The sequence below is a fragment of the Microcebus murinus genome, chromosome 5 (assembly GCF_040939455.1).
Source record: "Microcebus murinus isolate Inina chromosome 5, M.murinus_Inina_mat1.0, whole genome shotgun sequence".
NCBI lineage: Eukaryota > Metazoa > Chordata > Mammalia > Primates > Cheirogaleidae > Microcebus > Microcebus murinus.
Window position 1 is genome coordinate 80930559 of NC_134108.1, and position 22871 is coordinate 80953429.

At 34.2% G+C, this 22871-nt stretch overlaps 1 protein-coding gene across 5 annotated transcripts in view; it reads right to left on the minus strand.

Annotated features, from left to right (window-relative positions):
* SMAP1 (small ArfGAP 1) overlaps nucleotides 1–22871 on the minus strand; it is a 154991-nt gene that overhangs the window by 71252 nt on the left and 60868 nt on the right. For all 5 annotated transcript variants that reach the window (XM_012750288.2, XM_012750289.2, XM_012750290.2 and 2 more), the window contains exons 3-4: nucleotides 15462–15547; nucleotides 6507–6582 (exon numbers count right to left, since the gene is read on the minus strand). In XM_012750288.2, coding sequence (XP_012605742.1) covers nucleotides 6507–6582; nucleotides 15462–15547 — 162 coding nt within the window. The remainder of the gene's footprint in view (nucleotides 1–6506; nucleotides 6583–15461; nucleotides 15548–22871) is intronic.

Sequence of the window (22871 nt, forward strand, 5' to 3'; positions counted from 1 at the left end):
CCCTAGTAGGAAAACACCAATATCCATCTTATGGATTAGTCCTCCTAACCAGTCTCCTTGCCCCAAGTCTTGCTCTTCTCCAAATCCATTCTTCATATTGTGTCATTTTCAAATCAAGTCTGATCACCACACAGCCCTGCTTAGAAGCCTTATATAGTTTACGCACATTATAAAAGGGCAAAGTCCAAACTTCTTAATCAAGTGTTATCTACCTTATATCCTTATCTTTCCCTGTTCTGGTTACACTCTGCTGTCCAACTACACACCACTCCTACTGGTTTCAGCTCTCTAGTCTGCTTCTCCTGACTCTAGGGGCCTTTGCTCCTGCTATTCCTTCTGCTTCAAAAATCCACACCTCTACTAGTTCCTACCAAGCCTTTAATTTTGAGGTGATACTGCCTCCTCCAGGAAGTATTCAATGTATTCATTGATACCTCCAGATTGGGGTAAGAAGCTCCTTTCAGAGCCCCCAAAAGTACCTCCTATAATATTTCTCTGTTATGGAAGTTATCACATCCTGTCTTATAAAGATCTGATTACTCATCAGTATTCTTTGTTCAAAGTTCTCTGAGGCAGACGCTGTTTCTACTCTGTTCACTGTCTTTAGCATCTGACATTCAACAAGTTTCAATAAATATTTTTTAATATCTCTGTAAAAGAGGAGGAATGAAGTATCTCTGAGGGAGAACTAAAAGGAGGTTCACTCTCAGCAGTTATCATCATCCTTTGAAAGGTCACTGGCTTGCTAATGTACTTTTCTGAAATCCTACAAGTTATCTACATTTATCTTCAAATTTAGAATTCATTTTGTAACTAGATATTAATGCTACTCCACTGGATTCTAGTACTTTTATATATAGAGAGAGCATAAGACCTTGGCCTTAGAAATTTTTGCTGAAAATGGGTACTGTTAGTAAATTCAGTCATATTTAAATGTTCTTCTGTCCCCTACCCCTTTCCTGCCCACCCCTTCTATCCACGAGAGAATACATAGTGGGAACCCAGTGAAGACATTCTTCAGGAATAAAATGAGTTAACTGCCCTTCTTTCAATTATTCTTAAGCACAGAGGTTCTCCTCTAGGCCACTATCAAAATAAACTATATGTGAAGAAACCCTCAGAATAGTATAATTATATAAATTCACTTCCTGCAAAAGAAAAACTCATCAGGCAAAACAAGTTCCCAACTCCTATCTACAATAAAATGGTGAACAAATACCCTCTGAAAAGGTATTAAGTATTATAAAAGTACCAGATATGATTAATTAAAGGCAATAAAGTAAAATGTTCAATTACCTTTTCAAAAGCCACATTATTTTCTTGATGAATTTTCTTTTTGAAATCTTTGCTACTATCACCTTTTTAAACAGAATAGTATTATGAAAATAAAATCTGTTGGTCCTAAACATTGAAAAAGATATGATCATTGAAAAATACCATAGGGATTAATTGCTAGCAACAGACTGCTTCAAACTCACTTTGGAAATTCTTGGATATATTTTCTAAATGGAGATTTTATCATAGCAGTTCTCATATGGCTGTCTCATGAGCTTTCAATATATCATAAGCTCAAGTTTCTCAGAAGTCTAGAAATTATTTTAAATATATGATTTCTAATGTCATTTACATTCCAGGGTATTTCTTAGCTACAAATGCTGAAACCCATGTTTACTAAACTAATAAATAAATCCCACAAGAGACATCATCAATTAAATATATCATTAGGAGGGTTAAAAGTCTTTGATAAACTTAACCAAATAACCATAGCTACCAAATGTGTAGAAAAAGCCTACATCTTAATGTATTAACTTTAAAATCTTTGGCTAAGTCAGTAAGAACTATGTAGAATTCTGAAAAACTTGCAAAGTGATAAGTCTTTTAATTGCCACATCAAGTTACCTTGCATCCCATAATTAAAGGGCTGACTAAAATGTGGAAGGATTAATGAAAGTGAACTTAAGCCAAAATTTTTCCAATGATCTAAAGTCTTATAGTTAAGTTCAGGTATTAATTTTTCTTAATTATCTACCTGCCTACAGCCATTTGCTGCCACCATCCTCCTTCCTCTTCACTAATGTAATTATCACTATAGCTTATATTTTAAGCAATTATGTGCTAGATACCTACTAAGAATACAGCATGCCTTACCTTATTTAATTCTTACAGCAATACTATAAAATTTAGACACTATGATCGTCCCTATTCTACAGAAAAGGAAGCTGAAATTGTAATGAAAAGTAGTAAAAAAGAAAATCAACCAGAAACCATGCTCTATTATACTAATCCTAACTCACTCGCTAAAGGGCGGGGGGGGGGGGGGGTGTGGATATGGAATAGGGGAAGGAGAGAGGAAGAAGGAAAGAGAAGAGCTGCTGGAGGTAAAGAGCAATTAATGTGTGGCAGTTCAGCCTCATCCACTCAAAATCTGCTAGATCTCCTAACAACTCACTGTGCTTCCAGTTGTAATTCACTATTAGTTAAGAGCAGGAGGGGAAGAAGGCAGATAGGACAGATTTCTGCAGGCAAAGTATTTCTAATTTCCCCTATCACTCACTGAATTAAGGAAGAACAAGGGAGAGCAGACTCATTCTGTATTAGTATGGTAAACAGAATTCCACTCTCTGGTGTATGAACCCTGTATAATGGCCTTCCCTTGATTGTGGGCAGGACTGTGAATATGATGGATTTTGCTCCCGTGATTAGGTGGTTATATAACAAAAGTGAAGAAATTGTGCAAAATTAAGATATTAAATCAGTTGATGATGAATTAATCAAAAAAGGAGATTATCCTGGATAAGCCTGGCCTAATTAGGTGGGCCCTTAAAAGGGGCTGGGCCTTTTCTGAAATAAGAGATTTGATGTGTGAGAGAAATTCTCCTAGTGGCCTCAAAGAAATAAACTTCCATTTTGAGAGAGGACGAGGTTATTTGGCAACGACTCAAAGATGGCCAATATGAACTGACAACAGGCCCCATCTAACATTAGCAAGAACACAGGACCTCAGTCAAACAACCACAAGGAAATGAATTCTGACAACAACTGTGAGATTGAAAGAAGACCTTCAGAATCATGAGATTGTAGCCCTGGTTAAGTCTTTGATTTCAGCCTAGTAAGATCCTGAGAAGAGAATCCACCCAACCCATGCTCAAACTCTTGACCTCTGTACAGAAACTGTAAGATAGTAAATCTGCATTGTCTTAAGCCACTATATTTCTAGTAATGTTAAACAGCAAATAAAATTAATACAATAACCAGAACCCTACACCTTGGAAAATAGGCAGTCTAGCACATCAGGGAGTTTGCCCGTAGGACATAGGGAGCCAAAGTAAACGGAAAAAATTAAGAAGGAAATCAAAACTTCCTTGAAACAAATGAAAATGGAAACATAATATATCAAAACTTTTGAGGATACAGCAAAAGCAACACAAATTAGGAATTTTACAGCAATAAACACCTACTTCAAGAAAGCAGAAGGATTTCAAATATGCAACCTAACTATGTACCGCAACTAGAAAAGAACAAACCAAACCCAAAATTAGTAGAAGGAAAGAAAGTTCAGAGAAGACCTAAACAAAATACAGACTAAAAAGAAACAGAAAAATATTAAAAAGGATACCAAAAAATAGAAAGACATCCAATGAAATAAAAAGGTGGATTTTGGAAAAGAAACAAAATTGGCAAATTACCTAGACTAAGAACATAAAAGCCCAAGTAAATAAAACCAGAAACCGAAAAGGAGACATTATTACACTGATATCACTGAACTACAAAGGATCACTGGAGACTATTATGAACAACCATGTGTTGACAAATTAAAAAATCTACACGAAATGGATAAATTCCTGAATACCTATAACCTATCAAGATTGAACCAGGAAAAAATACAAAACATAAATAGACAACCAATAATGAGCAATGAGATTGAATTAGCAATAAAAAGTTTCTTTAAGGCCCAGGACCAGACTGCTGAATTCTATCAAACATTTACAGCAATTATTCTCAAAACTATTCTAAAAACTAAAAAGAATGGAATTCTTCCTAACTTGTCCTACAAGGTTAGCATTACCCTAATATCAAAACCTACAAAGATGCAACAAAAAAAGAAAACCACAGGCCAATATTCCTGATGAACACACAGATGCAAAAATCCTCAACAAAATACTAGTGAATTAAATCCAACAGCTAATCAAAAAGATAGCATACCATGATCAAATAGGATTTATTCCAAAGATGCAAGGATGGATCAACATATGCAAATCAATAAGTGTGATACGTCACATCAACAGAATGAAGGACAAAAAAGGATTTGATAAAAATTCAGTATTTCTCCACAGTATTATAAAAACTCTCAACAATTTCGGCATAGAAATAACATACCTCCACATAATAAAGGCTATATATAACAAATCCACAGCTAATATCATACTGAATGGGGAAAAGCTGAAAGCCTTTCCTCTAAAAACAGGAACAAGGATACTCCCCTTTCACCACTCTTATTTAACATAGTACTAGAAGCCCTAGCCAGAACAATTAGGCAAGAAGAAGGAAAGAGAGGACATCCAAATTGGAAAAAAGGAAGTCAAATTGTCCATCTCTGCAGATGACATGATCTCATATGTAGAAAAACTTAAAGACCTCACCAAAAAGCTCTTAGAATGAATAAACAAATTCAGTGAAGCTGCAGGATACAAAATCAACATACAATAATCAGTAGCATTTCTATACACCAATAAATAGTTGAAAAAGAAACCAAGAAAACCATCTCATTTATTATATAATAGCTAATAAAAATACCTAAAAATAAATTTAACCAAGGAGGTAAAAGACCTCTATCAGGAGAACTTTACAAAACACTGATAAAAGAAATTAAAGAGGATACCAAAAAATGGAAAGACATCCCAAGTTCATGAATTGCAAGAATTAACATTGTTAAAATGACCATACCATCCAAACAAACCTATTGATTCAATGCGATTCCTAGCAAAATACCAATGGCATTCTTCAGACACAGAAAAAACGACTTTAAAATTCATCTGGAACTATGAAGGACCCCAAATAGCAAAGCAATACTGAGCAAAAAGAATAAAGCTGGAGGAAACATTACACTACCTGACTTTAAAATATACTATAAAACTATAATAACCAAAACAGCATGATATTGGAATAAAAACAGACACACAGACTAATGGAACAGAAGAGAGAATGCAGAAATAAATCTAAGCATTATATTTATACCCAACTGATATTTTGATGAAGACACCAAGAAAAACATACACTGGCCGGGCGCTGTGGCTCACGCCTGTAATCCTAGCTCTTGGGAGGCCGAGGCGGGCGGATTGCTCAAGGTCAGGAGTTCAAAACCAGCCTGAGCAAGAGCGAGACCCCGTCTCTACTATAAATAGAAAGAAATCAATTGGCCAACTGATATATATATAAAAAATTAGCCGGGCATGGTGGCACATGCCTGTCCCAGCTACCAGGGAGGCTGAGGCAGAAGGATCGCTCGAGCCCAGGAGTTTGAGGTTGCTGTGAGCTAGGCTGACGCCACGGCACTCACTCTAGCCTGGGCAACAAAGAGAGACTCTGTCTCAAAAAAAAAAAAAAAAAAAAAAACATACACTGAAGAAATGACACCCTCTTTAATACATGGTGCTGGGAAATCTATATGCAGAAGAATAAAACCAGACCCCTATCTCTTGTCATGTATTAAATATCAATTCAAAATGAATTAAAGACTTAAAGAGAAGACCCAAAACTATAAAATTATCAGAAGAAAACAGGTGACACACTTCAGGACATTGATTTCATGGACAAGACTTCAAAAGCATAAGTGACAAAAACAAAATGGACAAAAAGGATGGTATCTAACTTAAAAGCTTGTGCACAGCTAAGGAAATAATCAATAGAATCAAGAGACAAGCTGTAGAAAGGGAAAAAATGCTTGCAAACTATTCATCTGACAAGGAACTAACACCCACAATATACAAGGAACTCAAATAACAGCAAAAAAAAAAAAAAATTCCATTTAAAAGTAGGCAATATCACACAGAAGTAGAAACCTAAGTAAAAAAAAAAAAAAAAAAAAAAAAAAAAAAGTAGGCAGTGGACCCAAATAGACATTTTTCAAAAGAAGACACACAATGGTCAAGAAGTATATGCAAAGCCCTGCATTTAGTTCATGAAAATGTTACTTATTGATGTTCTTATTGTTACAATTAATATTGAAAAGTTAGTTCTAAAAACATGGATTAAATGAATAGAAGTCTATAAATTTAATTTTTCATTAAATTAGAAAGGACAATTTGTTCAAAGTTTTTATTCTATTTTTGTAATAAAACACTTTGGCCCCAAGGAAAAAAATTTTTTTTCTGGTGTGACGGTCAATGTGTTAAACATGTACAACTAGTATATTTTTGTAATAAATAATTTGAGCTGCATTCCATGTCATAAAAGTTTGAGATACACTCCACAAACATCAGTTGATGAGACATGAAGGTTTTACTTACATTTGTAATAGCTATAGCATTTTTATCGTAGTATTTCTTCTTTTCATACTTATCTCTGATGAAAAATTCCACTGCTCTGAAAACAGATAACTTAAGGAAAAACATCAGTTCAGTGGCATGTATACTTCTCTTTGTTTTACTCCTCTCCACAAAGCCTAGATTCTAAATTTAATTTTCTTACTCCCCAATCTGTGCTTTCTCATACTATTTCTGCCACTACATTCTGTAACCTAATCTTTTTCTCCTAAAGAAGTCTATCTCTTGCAAAAAATATTTCCTCTCAACAAAAACCACCCAACCCAATTCTAGAAAGAAAAGTGAATGACCACAATTCCTAATTCCCACACTACCACCACCCTTCCCCTACCACCAAACTCTAAATTCAATTCAGGTTCACTTTGGATTTTCAGTATAAGTAAGGAAACTATTAATAACATTCATGCAAGTATCAACAATGTAGGAGATACTGTGTGCTATACATTGTACATATTTTTTGTTCTTTAATTCCTTCCACAACAAAGTAATGTATATGTTATTATTTTCACATCATAGATGAAGAATCAGCAAATTAGAAACACTAATTGTGATTCCAATATCTATGTTATTTCCCATATACACTGTCTCTAGGTATATTGTATAGGATTCTTTGTGTATTAGAACAGTCACTAGTTTTTTCCTTGCAACACTGAGAAATGGAGAAGTCAAGAAGCTAAAACCAAGGTTAGTACTGTTTAATTTTTTGAAGTTGGCTGGATTTGCCTTACCTGTTGACAGAGTAAGCCACAGAGAGGGACGAGTGTTTAAGAGTTATGTGACATAGATGAATTCTCTTATGACTCAATCACTGATTTATCGTATTCCATGAAATGAGAATTCTTCCGTCAGGGGTTGTTAACCTTTATAGTGCCATGAACCCCTTTGGAAGTCAGGAAAAGGCCTGTAGACTCCTTTCTGGGATAATGATTTCAATGCATAACATAAAATGCATAGAATCACAAAAGCAACTAATTACACTGAAATACAATCTCTCTGTGGATCCCCAGGTTAAAACATCATTCTGTTCAAATGAAAAATTACCTGGGCAGTAAAACAATACATTTTCAGTCAATAACCCTTCATTATAAGTTAATAAGAGCCTTTTAAACTGGCACTTGTGGCAAAAGATAACAGAGTTGACAGACCATACAACAGGTCCTAGAAAAATGCCATTTCATTCAATGTCATTTCATTATAATTTTGAGAAGGAAAAAAACGATTTCTGGACAGGGCAACAGTCTGTGTGGAGTTTGCAAATTCTCCCCATGCTGTGTCTGCGTGGGTTTTCTCCAGATACTCCAGTTTCCTCCCACATCCCAAAGATGTGCACATTAGGTTGATTAGCATGTCTAAATAGTGCCAGTGTAAATGTGGGTATGTGACTGCATCCTGCAATGGAATGGTGTCCTGTCCAGAGTTGGTTCTCGCCTTGTGTCCTGAGCTGCCAGGATAGGCTCTGGATACCTGCAACCCTAAACTGGATTAAGAATGTTAGAAAATGAATGAGTGAATACAAATTATTATGAAATAAAAATTCATCAAGTATATAATAATCATACTAATTCACAATAAATTATGTAGTACAAAAGCGCTCAGCAAGCCCACCATGTTTGTTATTATTTAGTTTTGAACTACGTGGTGGGAAGAAGTGCTCCTTAACAATGTTCGCTTTGCAAACATTTATTCCTTGATTTAACCCACCACCACAACTGCCATCACTCACTGATTCACCAATAATCAGGTAAAAAATGATCCTGTTTTAAATCATTTAATACATTTAATCTTTCTTAAGTGTACGTATAGCTCACATTTATTTCAATGTTCAACATTAGAAATAGTTTAGGTTTTTATTTAGAAGTTTGGAGATCTATTTGTGACCAGAAATACACCACAGGAGGTTTACTTCAATTGTTTACATCAACTATCCTATGGTAAAACTGGTCTCCCTATATGTCGTTTTGGTTAAAGTTGTAGCTTACAAGAACCTAAGATAAGTGAGGACTTAATGTATACAGTGGATACTGAAAGAATGAGGAATTATGAAAGCACTCAAAGGTGGCCAGAGACAGGAAGTTGGAAATCTAAACATTCCACTTATTAAGTAAGCAGAATGAACAAACACTGTTTTTAAGGACAAGTTTTCTACAAAGTGAGTAAGTGAAAAGAACTTTATCTCCTTTTTTTCCTCTTAACAGCCTATGAGGTAAGTGCCACTTCATAACTAAACCCAGGCCACAGAAAGTTTAAGAAAGTTCTCTGGCATTCTATAATAGAGGAGATGATTTGAAACCATGAAGTCTGATATCTAACTTCTGGATGATGTTATGACTCATAATAAGTTCATTTGTGAATCAGTCAATCTCTGCTAATGGTGATAAATGCTATAAAATCTGAAGAAAAGTATCAAATTTGAAGGGCTCCTTCATTTTCAAGGTAGCTTGGAGAACTTTCTGGTTTCTCAGACCATATTTATAGTTACATTATACTGTAGTCTATTAAATGTACAGTAGCATTATGTCTAAAAAATGGGCATACCTTAATTAAAAATTACTTTATTGATAAAAACAGCTAACAATCATCTGACCCTCCATCAATTATCTTATCTAGAACTTGTGGATAATTTGCTGCAGATTTTAAATCAGCAGTTGATGCTTCACCTTGTACTTTTATGTTCTGGATATGGCTTCTTTCCTTAAACCTCATGAACCAGCCTCTGCTAGCTTCAAACTCTTCTTCTGCAGCTTCCTCTATTCTCTCTGCCACCACAGAATTAAAGAATTAGGACTTTGCTCTGGATTAAGCTTTGGATTAAGGAAATGTGGCTGGTATAAGTTTCTATCCAGACCATTCAAACTTTCTCCACATCAGCAAATAAAGCTGTTACACGTTCTTATCCTTTGTGTGTACACTGGAATAACATTTTCAATTTCCTCTCAGAACTTTACCTTTCCATTCACAACTTGGCTAACTGTTTGGCACAAGAGGCTAAGTTTTCTGTCTATCTTGGCTTTTGACATGTCTTCCTCACCAAGCTTAATCATTTCTAGCATTTGATTTAAAATGAAAGACATGTGACTCTTCTGTCACAAAAATTAATTCGCGATGGATAACAGACCTAAACCTAAGGCATGAAACTGTAAGAATTCTAGAAGAAAATGTAGGAAAAATTCTCCCAGATGTTGGCCTAGTCAAAGAATTTATGAAAAATCACAGCAACAACAAAAATAAATAAATAGGACCTGAAAAAATTAAACAGCTTCTGCACAGCCAAAGACATAATCAACAGTGCAAACACATAATCTATCGAATGAAAGAAAATATTTGCATGCTATACATCCAATAAAGGGCTGATAACCAGAATCGACAAAGAACTCAAGCAAATCAGCAAGAAAAAAATCAAACCCCATTAAAAAGTGGGCAAAAGACATGAACAGAAACTTTTCAGGTGAAGATAGACAAATGCCAACAAACACATGAAAAAATGCTCGGTGTTTATAATTATCAGGGAAATGCAAATCAAAACCAAAAAGAGATTATCAAATCAAAACCAAAAAGAGATTATCACCTAACTCCAGTAAGTATGGCTCTTATCAAAAGTCTCAAAACAACAAATGTTGGCATGATGCGGAGAGATAGGAACACTCATATACTGCTGGTGGGACTGACTGCAAACTAGTACAACTTCTATGGAATGTAGTAAGGAGATACCTCAAAGAATTAAAAATAGACCTACCATTTGATCCAGCAATCCCATTACTAGGAATTTACCCAAAGGGAAAAAAAAAAAAGACATTCTATGAAAAAGACACTTGCACTCAAATGTTTATAGCAGCACAATTCACAATCACAAAGATCTGCAAACAACCCAAGTGCCCATACATGAGTGGATTAATAAAATGTGGTATATGTATACCATGGAGTACTACTCAGCCATAATAAACAATGGTGATCTAGTATCTTTTGTTAATAACCTGGATGGAATTGGAGACCATTCTTCTAAGTGTAGTATCACAAGAATAGCAAAACAAACACCACATGTACTTAGTACTAAACTGAACAAATTGATCAACACTTATGTGCACATATGGAAGTAAATCTCAACAGAAATCAAGCATTTGAGATGGGGAGGGAGAAGAGGAGATGGGTCAATTCACACATAACAGGTACAATGTACACTATCTGGATGAAGGGCACACTTATAACTTTGATTCAAACTGTACAAAAGCAAATTATGTTACCATTATGTGTGTACCACCATAATATTCTGCAATTAAAAAAAAAAACTAAGACTAGTGCATGGCACATATTGAATGATATTTAAGTTTTAGCTCTATTATTCACAAAAGTATTTTGATAAGCAAATCTTTTCAAAGATGGTAGGAACGCGAAATAGCAACTATTGTATTAAGGTTAAGATGGCTTGCATCCCACCAAGTTTAAATAGACGAGTAAATGAGAAACCATAACCAAAGAACCAATGAATTTGGAGATAAGAAAATATTTAGCTTCAGTCTCCATTAGTCATTTGGGACAAAAAGACTTATACTGATGTAGATCAATAATATAACCAAAAAAATGAAAAATAGAATAATGATATTTTCAGGGAATCAGGCAAGGAATATATTAATAACAATTCAAGTACAAGTGGCTGATTTGGGATTTAGTAAATAAACATTAAAATATCCCACAATCTTCCCCACACCTATTGTTACAAAGTATTCAGTACTGTACCCTGACTTCTCCCTGTCCCCTAACTAAACTGGTACTATTCAAGCCTAGAAAAAATTTCAACATTACTACATGCTTTATCTTTTAACATGTGTTTGTACTTTAAGATTTTTTTTCCTTTCTTTAAAGATACCCTTTGAAAGACAATTAAATTAATATCTACTCCCAAAGAACAAAATCTTCCAGTTCCAGACACAGCACTGACAGCAGTAAAATTTTGAAAAGCTCAAAGGAGAAGAACTGCTGATTAGCTTTGGTGCACAATAGATCTCATGGAACTGAAGTAATTAAAGTTTTTAGATAAGACGAAATATCCTAATAATGAAAAGCTTAATGTAAAGCTTTATCATTTGTCATGCACTAGCACATGCAGCCTATAATTAACCACATCCCACATGAGAAATTACACTTTTACAGTAGCTTTTGCATAACTTTTGTAAATTGCAAAGCTTTTAAAAAGTGACAAATCTTGTTAAGAATGCAATATGAGTTTAACTCAATTTGGTTCCACTTGTCTCTAGGGATGAGACAACTATAGTTATATCTATAAAAGTGTAGAGATGTTAGGCTTTTCAAAAAGCTACAAGCTTCAGAATGATGGGAGGGAAGCTGCTTTTCTTAATAGTCTCCCTTATAAAGCCTCTAAATCTCAATGTTTCATTATTAAAAAATGAAATAATAAAAGTATTGTTTTAATAATTGAGGTAATTTTTTAAAGGCTATAGTATTACATTAGATGGGGGTCTGGTCCAAGAGTTGTCATCTTATACTCTTAACAGAAGTAGTCATCTATCTCAAACATGTTTGGACAAAGCCCCTCTTTAAAGAGCCCCTCTTCCTACAACCGTGTGAACAATAAAAGTTCAACACCTCATGTAAATATAACCATAATTTGTAAATGCTTTGGAAGAAGTAATATTTGGTTTGAAAATCAAATAAGCATGCTTGAGGGAACAATAACATACATACACTTAATCCAAAAGCCTATCATGAATCATACCAGGTACTGAAAAGTAGAAATATTCACCTACACTTTACCATCTAGTTGCAGAATGTCAAACTATCAGCCTATCTATTTTTAAAGGAAATCAAGACTCGAATGTGGCAACAACTACTTTACTCAGACTATCATTAAATATTTAAGTTCCCTCATAAAGGAGGGAAAATCTAGAGGCTTTGGGATGTTTCTTAATAGCTCTTTGAGCATCTCATCCTTCCACTGCCCCAGAAAAACAAAATATTATGCCCTACCTCACTGAATCACTGAGAATTAAAAAAAATTATGTACATAAAATGAGATGCCAAGCTCAGGGCTTGGTATAGGGCAAACTCTTATTAAGCAGTAAAGCTACTATAGCTATTGTTTCTAATATTGCATTTTCATTGTGTCAAAGGCCAAGAATTTACAGATATCAGATACTAATACACTATAAAAATCTCATCTTTTCTGAAATATTTAGATAAGGATCAAATATTTTTAAATACATCAGCCAAAATACTAGAACTAATAATGAACTACCTTATTAACCCTTACTTCTCTAAGGTTCATCATAAAATTGATGGTAATTACTTAAGAAATAGTATTCCTACCAACCTACACTAATAATACATAGAAGAGTTCAATAAATGAGGATACCAAGAAGCTATTGTTTCTCCCTTAATATTGTTCAGGCTTATTTGAAAACAACATGGAATCAGGGTGATGAATTAAATAGCTTGGAAGCTACTTTTTAATCCACAAGGTACTATATAAAGGATAAAGCCCAAACTTTCAAGAACCTCAAGTAACTTACCCTTTAATAGTCAAGAGAAGCCCAAAAATCCCAATGTACAAACCCTGCCATATACAAAAACTTCCAGAAAAGGGAGATTCTTCAATTTAAGGGGTCTTACATATCAACTCAGGCTTGTGGGTGAGGAGCAGAAAAAGGGATAAGAAGTTGGTAACCACCACCCAGGACACTGATTTGTTTGCTTGGCTGTATTTCCTTATACCAAGCTTATTTCTCCAAGATTCAGTCACAGGCCTTCATTTTTCAGAGAAGGAAACAGTATTCTCAACAAAAACCAAAAAAGAATAAAAGACCACAGCCCTAGGTGAACAGAACTTGACCTAAGACTTTATACCACACCTACATGCTAAGTAAATCCTCAATCTGCTTATACCACTTTCGTCTGGGGTTCAGACTCATGTTTCCAGCTACCAAGTAGGGTAACTCCATATATATGTGTAACAGACACTTCAATCTGCCCAAAGTAATCAAGCATGGCTCATTATTTTTAATTTCTAACTCTTAATCCTCTTTCTGGTAATGAATTCCTTCTCTCAGTGAATAAATTTTACAGTTACTCAATCTAAAAACTTTGGGGTTATCTTAGTGTCTTGAGTATCAAAGTCACTCTTAATCTAGTCCAACTACTCCTCCTTTCCTAATTTCTTTCCAATGTTTCCAATTCCTTCCTGTCCATTCTCAATGCCAATGTCTGACAGATCTTCATCACTGCTCATTTTGAAGCTGTACTAGTATACTACCTGGACTCTCTGCCTCCAGGATCTCCTCCCACCTCCTATTCATCTCCCTTGTGGTAGAAGTTAGTTTTTCTAATGTTTCTCCTTCAAACCCCTTCATGGGGTTTTAAATAATTGGGCCAATGAAATGAGGCCAAAATGGCTATACATAATATTGAAAATCCTTCACATTCTGGACAAAAATACCTTTTTTTAAGCTGCTTCTGCCACTTGCCCCACAAAACTTAAATCTTGTTACATCGAAATCCTAAAAGGTCATATTTCCTCAGACCTTACTTTTACTCACACAATTTTTTATACCTGAAATATACCACCTGCTCTGACCTCATAATCTTTCTATAATAAAAACAGTCTTGGATACCAGATTGCTAAATTTGTGGGAAGGGAGTATGGGGAGTAGAAACAGAAAAGGTCAAATGCAAATTACTAACTTTTCGATTATAGCTTAAAAGATTTCTATCCAAATATCAAAATATATTAATGTAATAGCTTGTATCTCTGTGCAAGAAAAAATCACACAAGTTGTTTTTCTATAAAAATGGGTAATATATAATTGATCTTTCAGAAACTATATTTTACTGTCAAAATCATAAATGTTATCTTTGGACAGAATCTAAATACCTACAAGTAATTAGATAATCTTATTCATAAAGCAGCACAATTTTGATAAGCTTTTTTTTCAAACTTCAATGTGAGTTTCAGAAATCCCATAGAAGCAAATAGTTTTATCTCTAACAAATGTGAAAAGCATACCAAATAAAAAGCCTGTGGAAAAATATTCTCTCCACTTTTAAGGACAGATTTGTAAAGCAAACACAGTTGTGCAAGCTACAACAAAGAATGTCAGTAGTAAACACTAGCATAAATTATTCAGCACTTACATTAAATATGTACTTTGTCTTTTAAATGCTGCAATGCATCACATAAATATAATTATTACATAAAGGTGATCAAAGAATATCCTTATGGAAATGATTTTTAAAATACTCAGGATGCTCACAAATCAAATCTCTAATAATAGTCTAAAATAATAAACAACATATATTTCCAATCAAGAGATGGAGATCAATTAAAAACAATCAGTAGTAATATTTTATACTTAGTAATACAGATGCTCCTCAACTTACCACAGGGTTACATCCTAATAAACCCATAGTAAGTGAAAATATCTTAATTTAAAAATGTATTTAATATACCTAACCTACCAAACATCATAGCTTAGCTTAGTTTCTGTTAAATATGCTCAGAACACTTAGATTAGCCTATAGTTGGGCAAAATTATCTAACGCAAACCCTATTTTATGATAAAGTGTTGAGTATCTCATGTAATTTATTGAATACTATACTGAAAGTGAAAAATAGAATGGCTGCATGGGTAGTCCAAGTATGGTTTCTACTAAACACATATCACTTTCATACATAGTAAAGTTGAAAAATCAAAGTCAAACCATCCTCATAAGTTGAGGATTATCTGTAATTACATTAAAATACCAGATAAAAACCTACTATATACAAACACAGCTCAGGATAAATCAATTTCCATCTTTATGAAAAACAGTATAATCAAGCTTACATCTTCCTAACTACTAACAGATAAAATATGAACTATAAAGATGAGTTAATTATTTTTAAGCTCAAAACAAATAAGTTTTAAAGGATACTGATCTGTCTGTGGTCTTCGAAAGTTCTCTGGAAGATTGGCTTCATAGAGTAGTCTTGCTTTAGTATTTCCCATATCTTGCATGCACTATAATAAAAAAAGTTCAAGTATTTTTATTACTCACATGAACATGTAAAAGTAATTCCTATACATATACATACACACATATATACAAATACTGAATAACATTTATTATTTCCAATATATATTCTTCTCTTTAGAAAAGTAATTTAAATCACAACATGAGATTATTCAAGTTCAAAACAGAAGCCTATTTTTAATCCTTTACAATGTTCAATATACATAGATCTATAGTTCTCTAATTGCCTTTTTCTATGACAACAATACCACCTTTATGCTCACTACCTCCTAAAAGTAAATTCCCTAGTAATTTGTGAGCAGTATTATTATTTTTATAAATATACCACTTGACAATGCTGACATTTCCAGTAATAACAACTCAAGATCAAATTTTCCTTGAAATATCCCCCAACTACCCTGGGATTCTCATGATTTACAATCAAGATCACAATGGAGACCAGATAAAAGAGAAATAGTGCTGACCTCAAACTCTATAGAAGTGGATTGATTTCTTTGGGGTTACTAACCCCTTTGAGGGGGCTTCCCTAACAAAACCCTACCAAAAAAAAAAAAAAAACAACTCTAACAGTCAAATTTTATACAAGTTCAGAAGTTCATAGAATCTCCTCCCTAAATCTATGAACACCAGAGGTAAGAACTACTGCTCTGTAGGCATAAAATAATTTGATAATCATTTCAACCAGTTTCATTAAGTTTCAGTATCATCTATGACTAATGATTAGCCAAACAGTACTTCCTTGATATTCTATTATTACATGAGAATTAAATGTAAGATATACAAACAAATCATTATAATATATATTACATCACTGACATAGAGCTCGAGTTTCATAAAATATTAAGAGATCAGTTTTTATAATTTCTTTTTTTTCCTGATTTCCCAGACACATACTCCTACACTCATGAGAAGATAACCCAGGTTTAACATATGATCTACCTTCAGTTGTAGCCTTCAAATGTATACAGAACCATCTTCCTTCAAACAAAAAATATAGTGACTTCTCCCAACTGAGAGTTTTAAGGTGTACGAAATTCCAATATATGCTCACTTCTGGGTATCTATTCCACCCCACCTCAATGTACGTATTCTTGCAGAGTAAATCAGATTTCTAAGTCATTCCTCTAGAGATAATGAGGAAGTGAAGTAACAGGGTGAGTGGGAAGTAAAAGAGATAATATAAAAAAAAAGAATTAAGGGCTTTTGTCATTTAGCTCTAGAGATGAAACAGAAACTAAGGCAAAATAAACTTGAGCTTCAAAACTATGTTAAGATGAAAAAAAATTGTAAAAGGTGAACTAACAGTATGAGGTCAGAGGGCTCTATTATGTCACAGTAGATACTAGCATGAAGTTAGTATAAGCAGAGCTAAATCTGTAATTCTATGTGTGGACAGAATAGCTGAGAAACTTTCAGTAAGCTCACCCTTCCTGAAAACCAAAAAAATGTTTTCCATCTCAAGCACCCAAATGATGCTGCATCTTTGTGCCATGATGGGAATTTGGAAGCAGAGATGATCAAGTTATGTAATCATAAAGACATTAAACATTTGGAAAGAACTAGACCAAGAAAAAAATGCCTCTTAGTTTGCACAATATCTGTAATGAAGCACAAAGTAGATACAGTTCACTGAAACTGCAAAAGTAAGAAAATTTGAAAAGTTTCTATCAAGCAAGCAAGAGTACATGGAAATTTTTAAAAGCTAATAAGACTAAAAACAGTATCTATTATACAGACCACATCTCATCAATCCTCATTTACATTTTTTTGTATGTTAACAACCTTAGAAATAGGAATGCATCTTACAATTGATGGTATCTAATAACTGATCATTTTTATTAATCCATAAAATGGATGTGCTTCTTACAGTCAGCAATATCTTACAAACAATTAATATGATTGTACACATTTATTTAATGAAGGTCATTAATATTTTATTTTGGCAAAATAAAAAGTAATTATGAATAAGAAATACATTTACATCATACCAGATTATTAAACAATGTTCTAGTGATGTTATCCATAACAATTAGATAGTAGCATACAAATCTGAAAGGGAGAAGTGAGGTGAAATAATGAGCCATTTCTACAGGAGACCACTGCCAAAAAGTGACTGGGTGCAGGTGGATGTGTGTGTTTTTTAGTTGGGATTGGGGAAAACAAGGATTCAATAACAACACAGATGTAGAGAGATCATTTTGTGAGGATAAAGAAGATATTGGTTCTGGGCCTGGAGGCTCACCCCTGTAATCCTAGCACTCTGGAAGGCCGAGGCGGGACGATCGTTTGAGCTCAGGAGTTTGAGACCAGTTTGAGTAAAAGAGAGACCCCGTCTCTACTAAAAAAATAGAAAGAAATTAGCTGGACAACTATATATATATATATATATATAATCCAGGCATGGTGGCACATGCCTGTAGGCCCAGCTACTCGGGTGGCTGAGGCAGAAGGATCGCTTGAGCCCAGGAGTTCGAGGTTGCTGTGAGCTAAGCTGATGCCACAGCTCTCGAGCCCGGGCAACAGAGTGAGACTGTCTCAAAAAAAAAAAAAGAAAAGAAATTCATAAGCTTAGTTTTTAAGTTTCTAAAAAGTAAAATCGAGAATCTGGGTGGGAAGGAAGTCAGTAGTGGAAGGATCAGTGGAGAGGAAAGGTTAAGTAATTTGTAGAAGACAGAATGAGGTAAAAAAACAATGGAACTGGCATTTTGGGAAGGTGATAAGGAATACTGTACAAACTAGTTGACCTCAAGGTTTCTAGACACTATAGGTAAGGACCCTACAGAACACTCATGAAAATGTATTCTACTGGCCCTGAAGAGCAAACTCTGCCCAGTAACTGGCAGAAAAAAATAATGAAAATAGCAAAACAGCTATAGTGACAAGCATTAGCTTCAACACTTTATTAACATATATGTATTTAAAATTTTTAATTTCAAAACAACTCTAAGATAGATTACCCTAAGATATTATTACCCTAATTTGACAGGAAAGAAAACTGAACCTGCAAGATGCTAAGTGACAGCCCTAAAATTATCAGTCTACATGATTCAACTCCTGATAGAACATTAGCCATCAGTGGTTTAAATATCCTAAGCTCCATCCAGCGGAACTGGGACCATGTCCTGCAGGGCTTACAAACCCCAGGCTCTTTACTTTGGAGGCTCAGTTTTCATTTTACAGATAAGGAATTGAGGCACAAAGAGGTTATACGATTATTCTGCTGGGTAATAAAATGAATCAGTGACAGGGTTAAGACCAGGATCCAGTTCCTTCACTCCCAATCCTTACCACCATGCAGCAGCTAGTCAAAGTAAGTATCTTGGAAATTTCACCACAAGACAGAAGTGTTGCCTCCATTATTAAAACATCACTGCTGTTATTAAAACATTATTCCTTTTCTTTTAGGCTATCTCATCCAAACTTATTTAGCAAATGCACTGACAGAAAGGAGAATTTTAGTTGCTTCTTTTGGCAATTAAAGATGCAGTTTTCCAGAGCTAGGTCAAGCAGACTGGTTAAAAAAAAAAAATTGGATGATAAATCATATATACTTCATTTAAAAGAAAAAGGAAGCTTTTACATTTTTAATTATTTGTAACCAATAGGAGATGTAAGTTATGAGTAATGAACTAGCTATGTGAATTTCTACCATCTAGTTCCTGTGAATCAAGCCAGACCCTAAGTATTATCTTACTACTTAGCATCATTCTGAAACACTTTATTTTCCAAACCTACTTTCATTTCTCCAATAAGAGAGATACTTGGAAGGGTAGAAAATAAGCTATTAAAAATTCGAAAATATTAGTAATTCTGAAAATTCTTCAGCTTTACAAAAGTCATGTCATTCCCTATCAATATTTTTTTTCTTTCTCTCACACACTTTATGAAAAAGGGAAGAGAAAGACTCTTAATTACTTAAATCAAAGTTTCTATTAAATTTACTTTAAAAATATTTTAAGTAACATTTATTTACTTAATAAACTAGGCTTCATCTCAAAATTAAGGTTAAAAAAAAAAAAGGTCAGGGCCAAGGTAGGAGGATTGCTTTTACTGAAAACAGAGCCTTGAAATAAATGTGTAAAGATAAAAGATAACAGGAACAGATAGAAACAAAATGTGCCCAAGTTTGAGCCACTGTCATTATCAGGAAACAATAATTAAACACAATAAAAGGCAAAATAAATGGCAGGCCATCTGAAATTCCAAGTTACTAATTCATTCCCCTAAGAATAAGACTTGTCCAATTTTTTCTGTTTTAATCTTCCAAAAAGAAAGAGTTCTCTTACGTGATAAAACTACTTCAGGGTACATTTGTCCCAGCAACTAAAGCCAAATATAGTCTATTCCAGGCTCAGGGGCTATGTCTAATAAACATGGCTGCGTGGACCTCCCTTCTTTGTGCATCTCCCCTCTTTCTCAGTACCTTCCTCCTATCTGTCCCTGCAATGTTTCCTGTACTTTGTCCCTCAAATGCTAAGAAGTACCTGGTTGACAGCCATTAATAGTAAAACTAAAATTTATACTAATATACTAATGTGTTATTGATGTGAAGTTATTAATGTCACTAATGTGAAGCTATCTGCATAGTCTTCACAAATTTGTAGATGTATACTGACTTGCCCTTTAGAGTGTACTGGTTATTTTTAAAAATGAGGTAAGTGGAAAAGATAACAGAATAGCAGATATTGCAAATGATCAGGTTGCAATTAGGTCTTCTAAATTCCCAATGGCAAAACTGCAAGATGTTACAATAATCAATCAAATCTTAAACACTGATGTGTTTAAGATTAGGATGCTACATGTTTATGTTAAATAGAAGGATGCCACATGTTTATGCTAAACATGTGGGAAGAAAGGTAAAACTATATAAAACTCTTCTACACAATTTTCTGAGGAAAAGAAGAACCTTACCTCCAAGTCAAAAGATTTTATGTAAGAATAAAAAAATGTACACCACTTACATGTTTGTGTATATGTACATAAAATATTTCAGGAAGAGACTGGGTGTAGTGGTCATGCCTGTAATCCCAGCAATTTAGGAGGCTGAGGCGGGAGAATTGCTTCAGTCTAGGAGTTCAAGACTAGCCTGGACAACATAGTAGCACCCTGTCTCTACAGAAAACAAAAAAATTAGCTAGGCATGGTGGCAACACCTGTAGTCCTAGTTACTTGTGAGGCTGAACTAGGAGGACTGCTTGAGCCCAGGAGTTGGAGGTTGCAGTGAGCTATGATCGCGCCACTACACTCAATTCTAGGCAACAGAACAAGACCTTATCTTAAAAAAACATTAACAATAAAAATAAGTTTAGGAAGAATATACACGAAACTGATAAACATGGTTGCTTATATGGAGGGGAACTAGATGACTGAGGGACAGAAGTGGGAGAGAGAGTATTCAGTTTACATTTTTGTACCCTTTGAGGTTTGTACCATGTCCATATATTTTCTATTACCAAAAACTGAATAAAATGATTAGAGAGGGGCTATATTAATCCTGCTTTGTTTCAAAATAAAATACTATCTACAAGGATCTTAGGTAGGGTATCCAAGTAGTATCTGAATCAGAGCAATGGGACTTTCTTCTACTAAGGAGAAAAAAGTCTTCTGATGAATCAAAAAGGTTATGAATCAAATCAAATGTATACATTTAAAAAAAACTCATTCAAGCAGATCTTACAGTCAAAATACATTCAAAGCATAAATATGGCAATTATTTACCATGTCTTTTTCCAGTATCACCATCTTCTCATAGAAACACTATTGTTGTGGAAGACTGAAAGCTTCTTAAAATTTTAATGTATTTAGGTGGAGGGTAGGGGGTTAATTGCTCTACTATTTACTATTCATTAAAATCTTAAAACATGAAGACTAAGATTTTCAACTGAAAAAGTTATTTTCAGCTGAAAAAGTCTCCTATTTAAAAAGAGAAATGAGTATTTGTAGTCCCTGGATAAATTCTTCATGTCAGTGACTCACCTCTACTACCACTTGAAATTTTCCAGAATAGTTCTCTATCTTCCTCTCAAAAGCCACCAGGATTTCTTGCATAGGAGCAAGCCTTTCAGGACTGGTTTCAAGATCTTTTGGATTCCAGCTGCTGGAAAAGAAGGGCCACCATTTTTGGTCTCAGGAACTCTTTGGAAATATTTAATACAGAGTCCATTCCTTCAGTTTCATAAAATTGTTTCCTAGGGGAAGCTGTTCTCTGTTTTCTGTTTTAATTATTGTTTTTAAGAATAAACCACACAACTTCAATTTTTTAATGATGATGTGGAATTAGAGGTAGCATTTTTCATACCTTTCACAATTTCTATACAGTCTTAGATCTTGATTGATCTGTTATATTTGCTAATTGCTACAAATTCAGCTGAATGCATTTTTTAAAAAGAATGAAATTAAACACTGATAGGACAAAGTTGGGAAAATTTCACATTACACTCCTTTGTTATCTCTGCTTACTATAAAATTCATACCATTTGAAGTCTAGGAATGAACCATGACTTCCAAACTAGGTGCTTAAACCCCAACTCAAGAGTCATCCTGGACTCTTCTCTCTCCTGCCAAGTCTTAGTGATTCTAATTCTTGAATATTCCTTGCAGGCTTCCCCTGTTTATCAACTCCACTGCCACTACCTTAGTCCAAGATCTAGCGACTTATTACCTAGCCTACCAGATTTATCTTCTTAAAGGAAATGTGAGATGTTATTAATACTTTTCAACTTATTACATTTTAAGAGCTCCTGACTCTCTCCCTGTCCCCACCTTCTATCACTTATAGGATCATCACCAAACTAGTCCCTGGCTATAACTTTCACCTTCACCTTCTATGACACATATAACTGCACCTAGCAGTCTGGTCACAGAACACTACTTTACCTTCTCAAACACAACATGCTTTCTCCATCTTTCTGCCTGGAAGGCCCTCTGCACACTGTAGTGTGCTTTTAGTAATTCATAAACAAATAAAGGTTACTATAAAAATAGTGATGAGACATTTTTAAAATGTTAAAGCTTACCATATGACTAGATATTGTAATCTTAAAAGAAAGCTACTTTTTGACTTACTTTGAAGATTACCTATCATTCAGTTAACAGAGCCAGAACCATAATTCAGTTCTATAGTCCCTGCCAGTACTTTAACTAAACTTCTTATCCTCTATCGTTATTATATTTACCCAAAGCAGGGAAGAACATGACTATACCTCTAAAATGCTATGTGAAATGAAATTAATAATATTTCTACATGATCCATTCATATATGTATTCATTCAACACACCCTAACAATTTCCTACAAAATATTGTAATCTATA